At 38.1% G+C, this 21,046-nt stretch overlaps 1 protein-coding gene and 1 pseudogene across 2 annotated transcripts; one reads left to right on the forward strand and one right to left on the reverse strand.

Moving 5' to 3' along the window:
* Nucleotides 1-1,467: 1,467 nt before the first annotated feature.
* Nucleotides 1,468-3,489, forward strand: LOC139944271 (uncharacterized; annotated as a pseudogene).
* A 1,791-nt stretch (nucleotides 3,490-5,280) lies between these two features.
* On the reverse strand, nucleotides 5,281-20,944 carry LOC139944265 (uncharacterized). 2 transcript variants are annotated; one of them, XM_071941251.1, is made up of 13 exons: nucleotides 20,836-20,944; nucleotides 14,638-14,886; nucleotides 13,357-13,596; nucleotides 12,827-12,930; nucleotides 12,249-12,340; nucleotides 11,226-11,255; nucleotides 10,971-11,063; nucleotides 10,485-10,601; nucleotides 9,729-9,755; nucleotides 9,307-9,416; nucleotides 8,857-9,019; nucleotides 8,125-8,391; nucleotides 5,281-6,775 (listed from the first exon to the last, which is right to left on the reverse strand). In XM_071941251.1, the coding sequence occupies exons 2-13, from the start codon at nucleotides 14,878-14,880 to the stop codon at nucleotides 6,669-6,671; spliced, it is 1,593 nt and encodes a 530-aa protein (XP_071797352.1). In that variant the 5' UTR covers nucleotides 14,881-14,886; nucleotides 20,836-20,944; the 3' UTR covers nucleotides 5,281-6,668. The 2 variants fall into 2 exon arrangements, with proteins under 2 accessions (XP_071797352.1, XP_071797353.1); XM_071941252.1 differs by lacking the exon at nucleotides 20,836-20,944 and adding an exon at nucleotides 15,241-15,428.
* Between the last annotated feature and the right edge of the window lie 102 nt (nucleotides 20,945-21,046).

The following is a 21,046-nucleotide window of genomic DNA, read 5'->3' on the forward strand; positions in this document are numbered from 1 at the left end:
TGTCTTAATTTATTATTGGTCCTCGGAATATTTCCCCTTTGGTTGTGATTGGGCTATCATTATGGTTTGCATATCTGCTGGGGAGAAACACTTTGGTTTATTGTATCCTATTGTGACACTTCTGCCTCAAACATGGTAATTTTTCCAAAAACAATAAAAATGCATTTGGAAGTTATCCCTTAGTTTGAATTAATAAAAACCAAAAACGAGCATGATTGTTAAAAAAATATGGCACTGTTTCCATGTTCTTTAAGTAACATATAAAAAGTTTATAACCATGCTTTGCCACTGGGAGTTCTTGTTTTGTCATGACTACTTTACCTAGTTGTACAGGTATGATTCACATTGCAAGAAGAGAAGTAGTGCGATGAGCATTCTTTACTATTCTTGTTTATACATTTGTACATGGCCTTTTAACAGTCTTCTTGGTCCCCTGCTCGCTACCAAACTAAACATTTTCATCCCTATCAGAACAAAGAGGCTCTAAAAGTGAGCAAGTACTGTGTCCAAATTCACCTGCTTTGGCCTTCTGTAAGCAGTTCCCCCAACCATGGTGGGGTTCCTTTCAGTTGTACTGTTGCAAACAATAAAAGAGTTCAGCAGGTAATGTTTGACAATGTTTTTTGTTGATCGTGTCACTGCAAATGCATCTTACTTATTTATGTTGAGCAGGTGCAAGTATTTACAACTTCTATCCGTGTTGTTTCATTAAAGGAACACACGTTGCCTTGGATCGGTCGAGTTGGTCTTTGAAAAGTGTTTGTAAACGTTTATTACAAAATGCATATGATTAGAAAGATATTTTAAAAGTAGAATATAATGATCCAGACAAGTATCACTCAAAAACATCTTTCTAGCCATGCATTTTATAACAAGCGGTTACAAACGCATTTCAAAGACCAACTTGACCGATCCCTGGCAACGTGTTCCTTTTAAATGATCTCTTACGCTCGTCATGCAAATCGTTAGTATCATTGTTTTTAATAAGATCTTGGCAAATTTTTCCAACACTTTTAAGCAGGCTTTTTAATTTCCCACATTTGTGTTGGACATGATTGGATGCTCCAAACCATCTGCCTCAAGCACAGAAACTACATTGTTTATGATCTCTGTCTCTATGAAAAGTTTTACATTTGGTAGCAGGCAGGGACCAAGGAGAGTAGGCCCTGTATTAAAGACAACTTGTAAAGAATGCTCATCGCACTCTACTTGCAATGGGAATCATACCATGTACAATAGGTAAAGTAGCCAAATCAAGAACTCTCAGTGGCAAAGCATTGGTTATGGTTTGGTTGGATACCATTATGTTTAAATAAAAAGTTTGCTCATGATACAAATCACTGAAAAGCCATAATTTGTCATTCACATTTTTATTTTATTTGTTTAATGAATCGGCAGATTAAACAAATAAAATACACAAAGACCTGTGTGAAAGAAGCAATAAGAACTTTTCAAGCACTCATGAGGAATTGTGAATAATAACTTTGTATAACCATGTGTTATCCTTGGTTCATCACTTGAAGGGAATGATACTTTTATATTTGAGATTTACTCATTTTTACCCAGATGTTTAAACAGATGTGTGGTAAGCAACACATATACTTGGTGTTTTTTACGAGTTGGAAAAGAAAAAGAAAAAAGCAACAAAACATGCGTGTCACATGGGACTCATATTGTTCAAAAACCACCCACTTGACTGCATTTATATTTCACACATCGGTATACATGTATTTAACGGAGTACAACAAAAATTAGAAATACTTTATCTTGATGCAAATCTTACATCATTAAAATAAGATTCATGTATGTCTTGTTATCTTCAGATTTTGTGCTTCGTCCATCTAATCCAGCCATGTGTCCAGAATTGGTGGAGCGTACTGTTAGTACTAGAAGCCTCGTTGCTTGAGCTGAAACGAAGGCGTCCAAACATCACCGAAGTCTCTCTTAGGTCTGATAATACATGATGTTACCACTGTGCACCTCTTATCCTATCTATGGCAGATCTTGCTAAAAAAGTGGACATCATCATTTCAAGGTATGACTTCTCTGAGGTACAGGCAGGTAAAGACAAATGTGATCGTAAGACAGCACCGATGAAGGCCCATATCGAGCAGTACGTCAATTAAGGCAACGACGTACTCACTGCTGATGACATGCACACTGCCTTAGAGTCATACAATGGTGTGAGAGGATGCTATGCATCTGTTCTGAAGATTGGAGACATGCCCTCTTCTGGTGAAACTCTGAAACGGCCAGGTGTCGCCAACTTTACCAATTTCTCCTTTGAGGTAGGTGGTGTGCGCTCCTGGCTCGCTTACAGCATTGGCAACCAATTCCATCCCCACGCAAAATTGATCAAGCAACCACCTGGACCACTGATCATCACTTACACTGTTGGACATTATACTGAGCCCAAAGTCTTGACGGGAGCAATTCGTCAACAAAGGGATGATGTTCAGCTTTCCTGTAAAGAATCAAACTGTGTCAAAACTTTCCCCACCGATGAGCTCCTAACACATCATTTGGCAGCTGGACGGCATATGTTTCGTCCCCATAAGGAATCTCGTCTTGACAAGATTGCACGTCAGTGGGCTGAAAAGATTGGCGAGATGCAAGCTGGCCCTTCTTGTTCCAGTACAGGTGTTGAGACTGTCAGTTCGGGAGCAGCTTCGGCCTCTATGGCCCAGGCAATCCTTCCTGGCTGGGCTTGCAAGATTTCCAAGGCAAGGAAGAGGTTTTCACAGCAAGTGAAGGATTTTTTGCTTGCTCAGTTCATGATTGGCGCCAGTACAGGAAAAAAGGAAAATCCCAGAAACTGTGTCCCGGCGATTGAAAAGTCACTTTCACAGAGATGACTGGTTGACTACCCAACAGATAGCCAGCTATTTTTCACGTCTTGCTCTCCTACAAAAATCTGGGACACTGCCATCAAAGAGCTGGACTGATGTGCAAAATAATGCTGTAGAATTGGTAGAAAGATGCTGTACAGAACCAGTGTGAGCTTTGAGGCATTTAAATGCATGATGCCATCGGACGCTTATCAAGTGTTCGTCTTTGATTAAACAGTCAGTGCTACTCTTCCATTTTTTATTTTTGTTAATCTCAAAATGTTGATGTTCCCAAACTACACCTAGACAATTAGCTTTCCAATGGGAGACTTTTTGAAAGCTCTGCCACTAGAGGGCAGCAGACCTACCAGGTAAGGGTGCACAACTCCTATAGCAAACAATGGTAAATGCTAAAAATTCAAAAATACTCAAAAAATATTTAGAAGTCTCTCAGCCCCTTGAAAATTAAATCAGATACATTGTCATACAACTAAACTTCAGATTTCTCCTCAATTTTTGGTAGGTCAGCATTTTGGAATTTTTGCTAATTACCCTAGAAGAAACACTCCCAAAAACTCATGCACACCGCTCGTTATCATTGGGGAACTCGTGTCCAGTACGTCCTGTTCCAGAACAGTTTGGTTTATGCTGGCAATGTGTTATGAAAAACAAAATACAGTTTGGCTAAATCTAAAATACAAAATCAAAAACACGCAAAACACAAGGTATTTGCTGTCAGTGACCGTCACTCATGCTTCTCCTATTCCTTAGTTGTTGACATAGACCTTATCGCAAATACCAATGCGCAAGCGCAGACTGTTGAATGAGGTGCATTGTGGGATAGATACGCATCAAGTTTTGCTACCAGCTAGACCACAATGCACCTAATTCCAAGCTTTACGCGCGCGCCCCGGTATTTGCGAAAAGGTCTATTACCTGGTGAAGAGCGCCCTCTCTTGGTGATTGGCACATAGTCTAAAGTTTCCCATTGTCTCGTTACCATCAGGGCTGATTTTCACACCCCAAAAAATCCATCACTCAATGGCCAGTACTGCTTTCAACTGTGATGCCGTTTGAGTATTATCTATGGTGTAATACTTGTACCATTCTATCTTGACTGTATAGTCAGTGAATACCACACACAGGTAGTGTGAAGGTAAAAACTAAAACATATTGAACGGTTGCACTCATGATGTCAATAAATAAAACCAATGAAACTTATTGTGTTATTCTCTAAACTATATTAAAGTCCTGGTGTGTTTATTTTGTTATCTAATGTTTTCTAATTACCTTATTCTGAAGAGGATTGTGGCTTTGCAGTACTGCAAATGCCTGACAAGGACCAACTAACTTGCACTGATAGCTACTCATGTGATTATACAAATCAGAAAGGGTGAAAGGCTTGGAGGAGGGGGCTAGAATTAAAATATGAATCAGGATTTGAGTATGACAAACTAAACAAAACATTTAAATATAAGGTCAGTGTCTGAATCCTGAGGAAAATGGTCATGTTTACCAAAAATACTTAATTAAAGATTCAGGGACCAACATAATTGTTTCATAGGGTGATGAGAGGTTTGCTTCATGTCCAATGCATCGAGACTACCGTTGAAAACGAGGCAATCGCAAATCACAAGAGGTACCAGTTTTGAATGAACCGCCATTATAAGGCAAAAACAGGCACCTGCCATTTCAAACAAAAAACTGCTGGCAAATATTTTATTGATGCTACCTAAGGACCATAATAAGACCTCTCTGTCATTGCTCACAGACCTGCACTAATGACTCTACAGCAACTCAAAGATGTGACGCAAATTTAGGGGTACCCTTAAATGACAAGTTACTGTTGCCTCTTAAGAGTCTTGGTTTTCCAAAATTTTGAGTTCGTGTTTAGGTCAGGATACTAACTAAAGACCCTGCAAATTTCATTGCTCTACTGTATTCCACCGTTCAGCAGCAAGCGTTTAAACTTTTGTAGTCAAAAATCACAAAAAACCACATTTTTTTCTATTTTTTTCTGTTAGGGAGGTCGGATTGGCCAAATATTGAGCACAGCCTCAAGGCAATCTATGACCCACCTACGACCAAAATTTCAGCCAAATCCGTTGACCCCCACCTTATCACGGACTGCATGGTCCTGTCATGGACAGGCTCTGTACTATTTCCCAGGAATAGGCTCGGTCGCTGCACACATACGATCAAACCCTGTCAGCTCATGCTGCGTCCCAACACTGGACGCAAAAGTTGGGGGTAAGTTAAACCCACTTTTGTTCTCACTAGCTTCTCCCCCCCCCCCCCCCCCCCCCGTTTTACCCAGGGCTTAACTCCCTTAACCCTACCCCCTGAGCAGGGTTATTTAGTTTCCGGGAATAAGTTATTTCCCGAGAAAATCATAGGAGTTTTTTTGTAGTGTGAAAAGATCGACCAAAAGTTACACACAACATAATAAATATTTACTCTCGAATAATATTTATTCATGTCAATGTACCGAAGAATTTATGTTCTGTTATTATAGTAAATCATAACTGGTACATGGATAATGCTCAAGTTTGAATAATGTGTAATAATTTTGTTTATATTCAAAGAAATGTTGAAAGTCATAACACATCACAACAAGGTCTGTTGGGTAACTTATGATAACTATAACATACCTGCAATTGTTTGTAACACGCAGTTTTGTTGCCAATTAGCCACTGTTAACGATAGCAACATTCCACAAAATACATTTAAACTTGTTGAACGCAGAAATGAGTAAAACAGTGTCATGAAAATACGTTTTTACATGCTAAAATAATTTTCGTCTCATGATCAGTGAGACGAAAATTATTTTCATGACATTGTTTTACCAATTTTTCAAAAAACAACAGCACCTCAGCACGTAAACTTTTTAAGGGAAGCTTTCTACTATCATTATCTTCAAACTGTGTAAGTTTAGTGTAAATCTGTGGACATTGTGTTTTTGGTCCTATAAAAAGTACCCGAACCCTTTAAGGCTGACCCCTGGACCCTTTAAGGCTGACCCCTGTTCAGCCGGTTCGGTTGGTTTGTAAAATATTTGTTTAAATGCACTAGATGCTATTGGTTATATATTATAATTATTCAAACATTGTTAGCATAAACATTAACTTTACAAGGTAACGAGCAGTGAGCTGTTGATGTTTAAAACATTGTGGGAAACGGCTCATTCTGAAGTTTAGTTTTTGAGAAAGAGGTATTTTCTCACTCAAGTATGAACAAAACACTTCAGGCCTGAAGCCTTTCATAAAGGCATCTGAAAGCGTGCAACAAGGGTGTTTTTCTTTCATTATCCAATGACGAGTTGAGTCTAAATTGTCACAAATATGTTATTTCGCTTTGATGACAGTTTTTAAAACTTTTGCCTTACCCTGGACGGCCCCTGCCAACTACGAATTATGTCCGAAGATTTAAAATAAATAAAAATAACTAATAAATAATAATAAATTTCATGCATAATGTTGGGATACACCAAGTGAGAATACTGGTCTTTGTCAATTACCAAAAGGTCTTCACATTTCTTTTATGTGCATTTTAAAAATCGTGACATTTTTTAAATCGGAATTTGTATGTGCATTAAAAAAGGGAAACTGTTAAAAAACTGTATTTATGGCACCGTGTTTATACTTCTTTCAAGTGTTATCAAACCGCTTACTTGTAACTATGTCCTAAATGTACGTGTAATTAAAGTAACTCTTAACCCATATCAAAATCTTTACTTTAAAAGTCCTATTTAAAAATTCAGTCTATGTCTTTTTTTTTTTTTTTTTTTTTTACTTTGAAGAGCTTCAGACCTCCCCATCAGTGCTTGACTGGAGTGTTACTTTAACATCCAATGAATGTCTTCGCAAAGTTCTGTCCTGGGCCCTCAACGGCCATGGTGTTCGAGTTTACCTTGTAGACGAGCTTTCCTCGTACGAAGTAGAAATATGCTGGTAAAATAGAATACAAAGAACACATTCATTATTTAAATGTAAATGATGAGATGCTGAGACAGAAGGAATGGGATCGGATAACAATACGGTTGTATTCTCGTAGAATGATGTGATTGCTTTTATGACAAAAAAAACAAAACAAAAACATTATTCATCGGACTTTGTAACGCTGAGAAAATTCAACTGTTACGGACCCTTTGTCACAATAAACTTAAAGCATTTGGGTACCTTTTCAAACTGTCCATAGATTTACATTAAACTTACAGGGTTTGAACTTGATAGTGGAAAGCTTCCCGTTAAATATAACTTACTGAGGTGCTGTAGTTTTTGAGAAATGAGTAAAACAATGTCATGAAAATACGTCTTATGGGACGACAATTATTTTCATGACATTGTTTTACTCATTTCCCCAAAACTACAGCACCTCAGCTTTCTACTATCATTATCTTCAAGCTGTGTAAGTTTAGTGTAAATCTGTGGACATTGTGTTTTTTTGTCCTACAAAAAGTACATACACCCTTTAAGCCGTAGTCCTTTCCAGAAGAGACACGATAGTTATTCAGTGGTATTCAAAACAATATATCGACAAACTGAGACCAACATATTAACTTGAATCAAAAACTTTGCAGGGGTTTGTTTTTAGCTGCAAAGATTAAGACTGGTTTTCCTCTGTCTTTAAAGGCAGTGGACACTATTGGTAATTACTCAAAATAGTTATTAGCATAAAACCTTACTTGGTGACGAGTAATGGGGGAGGTTGGTGATATAAAACATCGTGAGAAACGGCTCCCTCTGAAGTGCCATAGTTTTCGAGAAAAAAGCAATTTTCCACGAATTTAATTTGAGACCTCATAACTTCATGTGACAAGGGTGTTTTTTCTTTCATTATTATCTCGCAAGTTCGATGACCGATTGAGCTCAATTTTACACAGGTTTGTTATTTTATGCATAATATGTTGAGATACACCAACTGTGAAGGCTAGTCTATGACAATTACCAATAGTGTCCACTTCATTAAGGACAGGTATTTGCTTTTTAGAACCCAATGATTTCATTGGATCGTTTTATTGGATTAACGTGTCAATAACACAGATATAAAAAGCTCAGGTCGCATCCGAACTGGCGTATACAGCTACGGCTGGTGCTGAGGGCGGTGCAAGGACGTAATAATAAGACATCACATGATGACGCAGAACTCTGCAAACCCCTAATGTAACAGCCATTTCGGACACGGCCAAACAGGGACAACAAATCCTCTAGTCCTACTCACAAGAGGGCGCTATGACTACAAACATTTTCAAAAATGTTGGCAATATTTTGTGTGAATCTGAATGATTTGTACTCACCACCCTGACGGAATGCAGCAGTTATTTTCTTCGGTACACCCCTAAACATTGAGTCAATCTCTACTGGGTTGTTCCTGGAGAGTGATTGGCTGATTTCGTCATACGTGTACACTTGAGATGTTTTAGCAGCTATCATGTAGGTTACGTCAGACCTGCCGTCGTGTACCGCGGCGACTATAGGCACTGTTATACCTTTGTCAGTGTATAGATTTATGGGCCACCCTGGTAAACGACGACGGTTGTTGCTAAACCGAGTCATCTTCTTCCCTGAAATCGACGAGTCGAAAACCTTTTAAAACCGAATCGCATAAGCCTTGCAGTCACTTTCATAGAGTTCCTTTTAAAAAGCCCTTCGCATCAAAAAATTTAATTAGCGCATTATAGAAGTATGTCGGTTTGCTTGTAATATCAGAGAGCGCCCAATTACACTATATTCGGGTGTCTTCCACGAGGACGTATGTAGGAAGGGAACTCACACCCCCTCCCTCCCCCCTCCACCCATCAACAAAATGGTAAAAAAAAGTGAAGAAAAATGAGGCAAACAGTATGTACCACTCGGGCACAGCATGAGGGGGGAATGCAAAGAGCAAAACATACTTTTTACCCAAATCAGAAACAAGTGCTTATAGTTTTTATCTGTGTGCAATTTTTGGCCAATTCATCCCTTTCGCTGCCCCCACCCCACCACCACCACCACCTAAAATCAAGGAATCCCCATCAGCTGAAACTCACCTCTGATCATCGTTATGGTATCCGGGAGATCTCCTGCTCCGTTTGTTATCTGATACAAAGCTTTCACGCCCTTCTTGACCGATGAATGGTAGTTCTTGAGTAGCTCACCAGCCGGTGATGATAAGAGGTTTCCTTGTTGGTCAAACCGCCAATACTTCTTACCCTACGCAGAAGGATTCAAGCACAAGGAAAATATCAATATTTGTCGGGGACCAGAGAGACCACGCCCATCAGTTCAGGGCCCAAATTCATACTGCTGCTTAAGCAGAAAAAGTAGCTAAGCACAACAAAACTTTCCTTACCAGAATAAGGTTACCACTTTACCCTGTGGCAATATCGGATAAACTGATAGAGACTGAATCGAGCTGTGTAGAACTCCATGAAAGATACAAGTACGTTTACAAAATAACCTGTTCCTTACTGGGATTGTGAAGGGATGACCATTCCTACCTTTACTACATTCAACTCTCCATTGATCATAGCTACTGAATCAAACACGGTTTTACACAACAGGTCTGGTGTCTGCACCACATCGACTCCTCCAGATGGTTGGTTGGGATCTGAGCAGAACAATGAAAGAGGCACCATTCAAAAAATTAGCAACCATAGTATACGAATGTACTTCTTAGATTTATAGTGAATAATCCGAAATCGTTTATGTGAGAAGAAATAAGCCCTAGCTGTTTGACTTATTTGTGTGAAAAAGTGAAATCATATAGGCCTAACTCGGTATAGCTTGGTCAAGGTCCGAGAAATACATGAAACCATATTTCTTTATGAGTGTGTATTATCATTATGAAATAAACACAATAAAGATAAAAAAATTCCCCACAATGTGCAACTTTTAGGAGGCATAATAGTATACAACTCACCACATGTAAAACCAGGATCACGTGCGCCTGAAATTTGAGCAAAACAAAAATACCATTATTAGCACTGACCGAACGAAGATGTTCTAAATTTGGTTACGGGTAAAATCAAGGAGTTTCATGGTTAAATTAATAAAACAACTATCTTCTTTTTATTTGTTGCGGGTTTAGGATGAATGGTTAAGAGCACTGGAATCGAGCTCTTGTGTTTCTGATCAGCGGAGTGTGGATTCAAGTGAGTGTGAGTGAGATACTTCCCCACAATTGCTTTGTCCTTCGGATGGGACATAAAGCTATAGGTTCCGTGTGTTAGGATTGGAGTGCACGTAAGATAAACCAGGGGTCGATTTCACAAAGGTGTCTTAACTTAGGACTAGTCCTATGACTCTTGATGAAAGCTAGTCATAACTCGTTCTTACTCGATATAAGACTTATCTTAACTCTGTGTGAAATCCACCCAAGATCGTGGAAGAGTAGGGGTAAACCAGCCCTAAAAAGATAGGACTCTTACTCTGTGCTGTCACTGTAGTATAATACGAAAGTGTAAGGTCGCCAGGGCTCGAGAAACCATGTGTTTCACAGCAAGTACACTTTTGTACAAGTTTCCTCAGGCTTGCGAGTTGCAGTACTTTAGTTCATTTATAGGCCTAGGTCATCCTTGGTTTCATTATTATCAGAAATAATATATCAAAGTTATATTTTCAAAAAATAGATTTTTTTTTATATGTGATTCTAGAATTAATTATAAAATATACTCACTACACGATCCGCACATGAGTGGACAAGCCTTTGGTACCTCTGGGAACCATGAGCAAGCATAGGGACCTGGGTAGCCTGGGTTTGCACCACACTTAGGATCGTTATCCCGACACTCTTCTGCAGATAAGAAACAATTCAAAATTTACATAAAATAAAGTATTTTTATTAAAATCATTTTAGAGAACCATACAAAACATATAGAACTTCAAATAGTTTGACTTATAAAAAAGAAATAAAATATTATCCCTGGGATAAAAAAATAAAAAAGGCAAATTGTACTACTTAGTGGAGAGAAGCAATTAATGGAAAACTGGGATAGCCAATGTCTCAACACTCCATCTACAGACAAGTTGACATGACTTTAGACAACTATACCTCAAATATAACACTTCAAATAGTTTGACTAGGAGAAAGAAGTATAACCCCCGGAAAAAAAGTAGCACTTTGCACTCCATAGTGGAGAGAAGCAATTAATGGAAAACTTACCCGCGCATGAGGCTCCTGTAAATCCGTTCGGACACTCACAGTAACACTTGTCTTTGTTCAACACCCCACAGTTCTGACAGGTCAAAGTGCATGCTGAAATTAAAAAATCCAACAACAGCAAAGACATAAAAGTTTGCAAAATACTTATAAAATGTTGAAGTAAAACGCATATTTAAGTATACAATAGACTAGTCAACTTTGACTTTTTCATTCGGGCTATACCCAAGTGTTAATTTGTCAAATGAAAATACTTACAACAGCCCGCCTCCTCCAAGTTACATAGACCTGTAGATTGAAACACAATCATTGGAGATTGAGTTAACGTAGTAGTGGGTTATGTTTCATCGGGTTAGGAAGGTTTAAGGGTAAGTTTGACTGTTTGATTGACTTGGTCAATATTAAACTCGGTACCATTTCCTTTAAGTTTTGTATTTTTTTTTACAACTACTATATTGTAATGACCATCGAAACTTACTACATGTACTTGGTAAGGAGCGCTGAAAGTTGTAAAAAGTACAAAACATTGTGATAAACGACTCCCTTTATATTTTTCCTCACCTCAAACATTTGATATCAGAGAACGGCTTCAGGCTTGTATGCAGCCTTTCTCGGGCATTTTAAAGCACACAATTCTTTGCAACAAAGTGTTTTCTTTATCTTTCAACTTCGAGGTTTGTTATGCAAATGGATACACCAAGTGAGAATATTGGTCTTTGACAATCACTGAAAGTATACACAGGGCCCACTATAATATCGTCGAGCTGCTTCAGCACAAAAAGTAGCTAAGCACAACAAAATTATGCTTATTACAATAGAGTTATCAGCCAAAATAACATCTCACAATTACTATCTGTGGCTGGTATCCTGCTTTATGTTGCTAAGCAAAATTGTGATAAGCAGTTTTGTCTGTAATAGATGTTAAATTTGCATCGGGGATAAAGAATATTAATTTTGGTTTTTACCCAGTGTTAGCACTATATCTCAGTACTTTCCCGAGTCCTGTGAAAAAAATATCACAGGAATATTACTCGGGTGGGATTTGAACCCACGACCATTGCAATTCTAGAGCAGTGTCTTACCAACTATACCACCGAGATTGCCCGGTAGCTATAGAGGCAGTTCAAATCCTATGTTTTGGCAGCGGGTACCGCGACGATATAAAATAGATGTTAAATTTGCATCGGGGATAAAGAATATTAATTTTGGTTTTAACCAATACACCAGTTCTGTATGCTTAAGAATCTCTATGAAATCGGACCATGACAAGCCTACACTTACGGCAGAGTCCATTGTAGCAGAATGGTGTTGCTTTGGGACAGTCTGTACACACACCTCCAGTCTTGTAAGGTTTCTCACCAAAGTAGTTTCCCCTGCCAAAAAAACATTTAAGAACCCAAATCAACTCAAGGTCTCGGGCTCGACAATTGAGAGGAAAGTGAAGAAACTTAAGCTCAAATTGTGAACACGTCATAGAAAAAGAAAACTCTTAATATGTTAACTTTGAGATCTCACAATGTATAAATTATTTACATCAGCCGATACCCCTTATGTAATATTACCCCTCCGGGGAAACAAGTATGTCATCATCACATTAATTTCAATACAATTTGTTTTACCCTAGTCACCGATTTTTACTGCTTTCCTGAGTAATGTGAAGAAAAAAAAACACAGGCAAATCGCTGTGGTGGGATTCGAACCCACAACATTTGCTGATGTGTTACCACTGGACCAATGAGCTCGCCCAGTTGATTGAGGCAGTTCGAATAATTATGTGATAGCAGCGGGCAGTACAACGATTTGATAAACGTTAATTTTTTGAATCGAGGATAAACTTTAAGACATTTTTTTTTACTTACGCTGGGCCATAGTTACATACGATGTTCCAAGCATTTTGGTAGCCAGAGATATAATTACAAAATGCGATGCCGCACCCCACTTTATCTGTCTCCGCCCACACAACCTATGACGTAAGTAAACAGATAAATAACCATCCCTGTCAAATTGATTACCAGATCTGTTCAATAATTGTTCAAAACATTGCTTCAATGGTTCAAAACATACATCGGAAGCATTTGATATAATATTGATACAAAAGTTTTGATAGAGACCGAACAATGGCTTCGTACAGAAACATTTTTTTTTTTTTTTTTTTTGAAAACTCAATCAATCATCGAAATATAACTATGTTAACAATAATATTCAACAAAGTCACGTAAGTTAAAAAAAAAAAAAAAAAAAATAAGATTGTCACCATTACTGACTAAACTACAAAGTTTGACATCACGTAGGCCTTACATAAAATAGATGGTTTGCTTCAGTTGTTGCTTTGATATTTAGTGTATGATAATATGAAGCCATTCAATAGTAAAAAAAAATGGAAAATTACCTGTGTATAATGCCCACAGACATTACCGCAGTAATTATTCTCGTAGTTATAATCTTTGATCTCGTCGTGCCAGTCATCAGTAGCAATGACTCCGGATGCTGGTTTGTTAGGATCGCCAGTCCGCAGCCAGAGATTCTGTCCAATCGAGTTATACGGGGAGATGTTGTTACCCACTCCGTGAGCAAACTCACATCGCTCGGCCCATTGCTGGGCCATCGTGGCGAGAGAAGCATCCCAAGTCTATAAAGGGTGAAGACAAAAACAGATGATGAATACTAGGTTGGAGTTTTCAACTGAGTGACCCAATCACTGGTCTCTAATGGGTCACATGTCATGCAGCTTATAATTTATTATACCTTTATCACGGTGCAGCCATCTTGAATTTCTCCGATTGGTATGAATGTTACCAAACCGAGGCTGGAGGAACAAATGAGCCTGGTTCCTAATTTCAAAACGATTGGTAGCATTCATTTGTGTTATTCGATACGAGAAACATGATCAAGATGGAGGCAGCAGGATTAGGTGTTTAGAGATACAACAATTCACAAATTTACAACAAGAAAACTTACACATTTTATAAATTACGAAAGAACACAAACTTTGTACAGGGTTTAAAAAACAATTCTAGCAAAAAAATTACGATGCAAAGCAATTGAATTAAAAGGGTTACATACTTTGATTTAGATTTAGATTTATTTGTTAAAAACATAGAAACTTGACATCCACTGGCCAAATACAAGTATACACAATCAATATCAAAACTATATAAATTACAAAATAAGTCAAGGGGAAAACGAGAACAGAGAAGGACACAGAGGCAACACAAATCTAGGACATACTGACAGGGTAAGTTTGCAACTCGGCCTATTTCCAAATCACATTACACTTTCATGAAGAAGTTCTATCTTATTCATTTTATAAAACAACAGTCTTAAGAAATATATTCGCGGAAACTTGTTGGTGCTTCTGTACCTCATTGAGAAACCGGCGTTCCTAGTGATATGGTGGTATGATGTGTAGTTTTTAATGTCACTTTATTAAACTTTTCCCTTGAAAGCATTTTCTATTTGAGAGCAGATAATTATGTTTTTTAATTGTTTTGGTTTTTTTAAGAGCAACAAGCGATGGCACTTTTTAAGTGAGTTCATTAAGTTCATAATGAGAGTTTTTCACTCAGAAATATTTCTCAATTCACGATTCTTGTCACCAATTCACGAACCCCCGAAAAAAAAAATGTTGTCAAATCTTGCAATCTTTAAACTAATTCTAAGGAAGACTTACCATGTGCTTCATGTTGCTGGCTTCCCTGTATTTCCTGTACTCATTATGTCGATCAACTGTTCTCTGAACATCCCTAGGTGTCATACTGGTGCTACCGTCTCCTTCGTTCAGTTCACCGGGGAGTAACGGCGCTGCAACCAGGTCGAGAATTGACCCATTGGAGAGCACTGCCGGTGCTCGCTTCGAACTCACAGCACTGACGATCATCATCAGGATCAAACCAACACAAACTCGATACCTCATCTTGGTCTATCAAGTAAATGAAACCCCCAAAAGAAATCACCAAGATGAACATTTTCCTCGAAGAACATGTTCTTAACCTAAGGGCCTTGTTACACGAGGCAACTTTGCAGGCAATGTGGGGTAACCAAAGACTGCAGAGCGATGAATTCGGCGCTTTATATCTTTTGAGGCAACCAAGTGCAGTGCATGCTGCACCACCGCTTGCTTGCACATGAGTTATTTTTCAAACAATGTCTTCCGATCCTCAAGAAGAATATTTGAATACTCAAAACACTTTGAGATTGTCTGGAACGTGTTGCCTGTAAATGCCTCGTGTGACATGGCCCTAAGATTTTCTAATGATGTTTAAATGCTCAGTACCTCAATAAGTAGGTCTACACCAGCTGTTTTTGACAAGCAATTTGAAGTTGTAATATACACCTTGCTTGATCAGAAAATCAGAATGACCAAACATCTGTAAATTCAAGCACTTTATGCGTTTTCGGTTAATGAGAAAAGCACAATATAGCGGACGCTCCAATTCCGATTGGCCTGTGCGGTGACAAGTTTCACGAAAAACAGGTGCTCCTTGTTGCACGAGATTTGGAAGAAAATAATCTATTGGAAAAAAACATAATATGACGTTATCTCCTGGAATAGTTTTGTTTTCGTCTAGCTCAACACCTTTTTCCTAGTCGAGTCAAACGACCAAAGCAGAATGGCTTAACCCCAAATAGCCCCACTGTAATCAATCATGTCACACATTGTTTCATAAACCCAAGTTGAGTTTGTTGTCTATAAGTAATAAAATAACCTATACTCAGAGGGTTTGCTCAACAATGGTGAAATTTAATGGGAAAAGGTGTTTACATTTTGACATAAATAAACTGGTATAACGATAGTCATGTTGAATGAAGTTTAGCTCTTTTGTCTGAAACGCTATACAATTTCTGAAAAACTAGCAAAACAAGCTTTACTCAACATTGGTAAAATAAAAAAAAAACTGTGTTTACATTTGATTTTGCACTACCTTACCCCCTACAAAGATAGTCATGTTGGAAGACGTTCTATTGAACTAGTTTTGTCTGAAACGCTACCATTTCTGAGAAACTAGTAAAACAAGCTTTGCTCTCGCGAAACCATCGTTGCGGTACCCGCTGCCAAAACATAGGATTCGAACTGCCTCTAGCTACCGGGCAACCTCGGTAGTCTAGTTGGTAAGACACTGCTCTAGAGTTGCAAGGGTCGTGGGTTCGAATCCCACCCGAGTAAAATGCCTGTGATATTTTTCACAGGACTCGGGAAAGTACTGAGTATACAGTGCTAACACACATCGGAGTATGGGTAAAAAACAAAAATTAGTATTCTTTATCCCCGATGCAAATTTAACATCTATTGAAACCAAAACTGTTTATAAAAAAGTGAACACAACTATACAAAATGTTGTATCGTACTCCAATGATCGCTTCTTATTTCAGGTATATGTGTAGATACTGAAGTTTTTATGTCATGAGCATATACAGGCAGTGGACACTATTGGTACTTACTAAAGATAATTATTAGCATAAAACCTTACTTGGTAACGAGTAATGGGGAGAGGTTGATGGAATAAAACATTGTGAGAAACGGCTCCTTCTGAAGTAGCGTAGTTTTCGAAAAAGAAGTAATTTTCCACGAATTTGATTTCGAGACCTCAGATTTAGAATTTGAGGTCTCGAAATCAAGCATCTGAAAGCGCACAACTTCGTGTGACAAGGGTGTTTTTTTCATTCGGTATTATCTCGCAACTTCGAAAACCAATTGGGCTCAAGTTCTCACAGATTTGTTATGTTATGCAGATGTTGAGATACACCAAGTGAGAAGACTGGTCTTTGACAATTACCAAAAGTGTCCAGGGTCTTTGAACCAATAGTGTCCAGTGACTTTAAATGCGTTTAGTTCATTGTTTTGAACGACTTTGGTCAAGGTTACCGGATCTCTCTTCTGGACGATTGAACTTGGTGTAGTTCCTGTGTCGAATAAGTACAGTGCACTTAGTAATTAGATTAATGGTTACTAAACTGACCTTCCAATCCTTTTTTTTTTTTTTTTTTTTTGCTGGGTGTAAGATTATCAAATAGAATTGTTTGGCTAGCCCTTTCCCTTTCACCCACATATTGTCCCCGTCGGCATTGGAACGGCAACTGTCTATAGATAAATAAATTGCCCATGACGTCATTGAACGCCATATTTGACGAAACGTGCCATGTAAGGCTATACCATTGGCTGAGAGTTGTGCGCAGTGCATACAGGCGTGCACTTTTCCATTGTTTTATATCAAACATGGTGGTCAATGATGGCATGTAAAATCCATCTATAGACCTCTTCCATGAACGTTACATAATTAAAATTCTGTTCTGTAAAATGCATATAGGGACAAAATGCGAGTTATTCTCCGACGTCTGGTAAGTTTGACGTAAATTTCTAAACAACGCCCCCCTTCAGCCCCAAGAGATGCACTAAATGTTACGCATTCAAATATTTCTTCCAAAGATGATTCAACAAACAACTTAAAAACTGACTTAGTAACGAGCATTAGAGAGCTGTTGATAGTATAAAACATTGTGGAAAACGACTCTCTCTGAAGTAACGCGTTTTTTTAGAAAGAGGTAGTTTCTCACTAAAAATAATGAAAGACTTCGAGCTATAGAAGTCTTTTATTCCTATCTGAAAGCACACAAAAATCGTCCAACAAGGGTGTTTTTTCTTGCACGATTTTCTCGCTACTTTGATGACCGATTGAGCCCAAATTTTCACAGGCTTGTTATTTCATGCTTATGATTGGATACACCAAGTGAGAACACTGGTCTTTGACGATTACCAAACGTGTACAGTGCCTTTAAGGTTATAATAACAGATGAATCTCTCATGCCCAATGTTTTCATGTATATTAATACACTGCAAAATAGGCCCTAAGTCAACATGGCGGATGACCTTATAGACCTCGTTGGTCAAGGGTTATTACGAAATTTACCGCTCATCCGAGGTATGGGTGAAACTACAGGATCACCTGTAGGCAAACACCATTAGCAATGTACAATGGATGCCATCCATGCAGTAACCGTAAGGCAGCGGGCGGTGAAAGGATCGCCGCGGGTTGGTGTATATAAAAGTAGATTGGAATAATCTGAATTGTATCTTGGAGAGTTGCAGATCTAAACTTATAATAAATCAGCAGTTTTGTAATCGATTCCATACCAAACAACTTTTTGCCAAGATATAAACAATCATTATGATTTCATAACTTGTAACTTCCATGATTCTACATATATCTTACAAAAGATGAAAGAATCGTTGAAAAGGGGAGGTGTTTGTTTCTTCTTGCTTCATCTCTATACAGAGTGGTTAAAAAAGTAGGAAAATACATTAACGGCAATGTATTATCTTTTAAAACAATGTTTAGCATAAAAACTTACTTGGTAACGAGAAATGGAGAGCTGTTAATAGTCTAAAACACTGTGAGAAACGGCTCCCTCTGAAGTGACGTAGTTTTTGAGAAAGAATTCATTTTCCAGAAATAGATTTTCAGAAATAGATTTTGAGGTCTCGAAATCAATCATCTGAAAGCACACAACGTCGTGTGACAAGGGTGTTTTTTCTTTCATTATTATCTCGCAACTTCGACGACCAATTGAGCTCAAATTTTCACAGGTTTGTAATTTTATGCATATGTTGAGATACACCAAGTGCGAAGACTGGTCTTTGACAATTACCTTTTATAGAATACTTAGAACATGCAGAATTAGTGGTAAAATATGTGAAGTTAAACTTAAGTTTTAATACGAAAACTGCTTGCAAATGCATTTTTGCTGCTGGGATAGTGTGGTCTTAAAAGTTTCGTGTGGAAAACCTGTTTGTCCGAAGACAGCTTCATTGCATCATGCAATCATTGATTGAAGTTCAAGTTCCACGGAGTTCACAGTCAAGGGTGGATTTATCTTCGGACAAACTGGTTTGCCACTTGAAACTTACAAACTACTATAATCTCCGGGACAATGAATCACTTTTCGCCACTTATTTTGTAATCCTCACTATTTGAATACAGTAGGTGAACGTTTTTGCGGTATGATCAAGGTTTACGAATTGCAAGTCGCGATCAATGACAGTTACGAGATCAGTTGAATAACTTGTTTTCTAATGAATGGTTGTAACCCGTCGCTGTTTTGTTGCAAACCAAGCGGGCATGTCCGTTTGTTGGCAACAATACTTAGACTACCGTTCCGAGTGTCCTTGGCCCAATTTTGGTCAAAGGCACAGGGGTCGATTTCACAAAGAGTTAGGACTAGTCCTATTCCTAAGAGATATCAAAAACGTACAGCTAGTCCTAAGTTAGGGCGAGTAACTCATCCAAACCCGAGATAAGACTAGTCCTAACTCTCTGTGAAATCAACCCCAGGACACCCCCTGGTTATTGTCAAAGACCAGTATTCTCACTTGGTGTATCCTAACATAAATATGCATATAAAATGCACAAATTTGTGTTTTCATGCAATGCATAATAAAAGGCCACGGGTCTCTAAAGTCTTTTAATATTCGAGTTAAAACTAAATTACAAAGGGAGCCGTTTTTCTCACAATGTTTTAAAGATGCTATGTCAGATTTTTGGCCGATTTGACCCAAAAGTTTTGATTTAAAATTCAATAGGTATTTTGATGGGGATCGAGAAAGTTACAAGCTTTCATTTGAGCCATTGCTCGAAAAAGTCCGCCAATTGTTAGTAGCAGTGAAATAAAGTGCTCAAAATTAGTTTGTGTCGGGATCCCGACAATATATCACGTGACCAATTCTCATGTGTTTTATAAGAAACGTTTTAAATTTTTGTCATGGTTCCTGACCATTGAAAGTAAAAGTTAAACTTGTTTTCGTTAGAGCGGGTAATACTATTTAAAATACTATTCACTCAAAAAAATTTTTTTTTGTTAATGTTTGGGGCAAACAATCTGACATAGCATCTTTAAACTATCAACAGCTCCCCATCGCTCGTTACCAAGTAAGCTTTTATAACAATTATTTTGGGTAATATTTATACCAATAGTGTCCAGTGCCTTTATATTCTCAAACTACAAGAACGGGCCAGTACCTCTCTTCCTGTACATTACATTATGATCACTAACTCTAGAAGTGGGTATGAGCCCAGGGGTCGATTTCACAAAGAGTTAGGACTAGTCCTAACTTAGGACTAGTCCTAGGACATATTCAAATTGCATGGATAGTCCTAAGTTAGGACGAGTAACTGGTCCTAACTTGAGATAAGACTAGTCCTAACTCTTTGTGAAATCCACCCCAGGGGTGGATTTCACAAAGGTAGTCCTAACTTAGGACTATAGTCCTAGGCAATGCTAAGAGATGGGACCAGTCCTAAGTTAGGATGAGTTACTGGTCCTAACTTAGGACTGGTCCTATCTCTTAGCATTGCCTAGGACTAGTCCTAAGTTAGGACTACCTTTGTGAAATCCACCCCAGGCATCATGATGAATGTGCATGCCCTGCACACTTATTGTTTTTTGAACATAAAATCGGTAACAGTTTTGTTTCGTAATCAGTTTCTTGAATGTGATGACCTTGATACTCTCGGTCGGCTACTCAGATCGTTCTGACAACCCTTTTGTTTCATACTTTGTCAAGATGGTCTGGGGGGACGTCCGAGAGTGTCAGGTTATCCTGTTTCTTCTATCCCCTATACTGAATATTTGTTGCGATTTTTTTAAAATATTGTTATCTTCTCCATTTTTGGAGGTTTTGAGGAAAAAAATATCAAATTCATAACATGTGTATTGATTCTGACAATAAATAAAATGAAACAAAAAATGAATGTCAAGATGCTAGATTGAATCATATCTGGATTTTCTTTGTGATGTCTTGATATAAATCCAAATAAAAGCCTAAAAAATATACATTTACTGAAAAATGAACAAAATACCAATACAACAATCTTACCAATTTGCACTTTCAGCTTAAAGCAACAAAATCCACCAGCTTCAATGCCACCAAAGCTCAGATCAACTCTGTCACGAGAAAACTGCTAACACCAACAAACACACACTAAGACGATCTTGTGGAGTTCGATAGAAGTGTATCCATTTATATACCTCGGAGCATATCTTGTGGAGTCCTGATGCGGGGGTTTAAATTAATCTATGACGTCATG

Source organism: Asterias amurensis, chromosome 11 (assembly GCF_032118995.1).
Source record: "Asterias amurensis chromosome 11, ASM3211899v1".
NCBI lineage: Eukaryota > Metazoa > Echinodermata > Asteroidea > Forcipulatida > Asteriidae > Asterias > Asterias amurensis.

Excerpts from the sequence above, each read along its gene's own strand:
- LOC139944265 (XM_071941251.1), bottom strand. The coding sequence starts at position 14,880 with ATGAGGTATCGAGTTTGTGTTGGTTTGATCCTGATGATGATCGTCAGT. Across the intron at positions 13,597-14,637 it reads CCAGCAACATGAAGCACATG|ACTTGGGATGCTTCTCTCGC; the intron begins GTAAGTCTTCCT and ends CACCCTTTATAG. Across the intron at positions 6,776-8,124 it reads TGCTGCATTCCGTCAGGGTG|CATATTTCTACTTCGTACGA; the intron begins GTGAGTACAAAT and ends CTATTTTACCAG.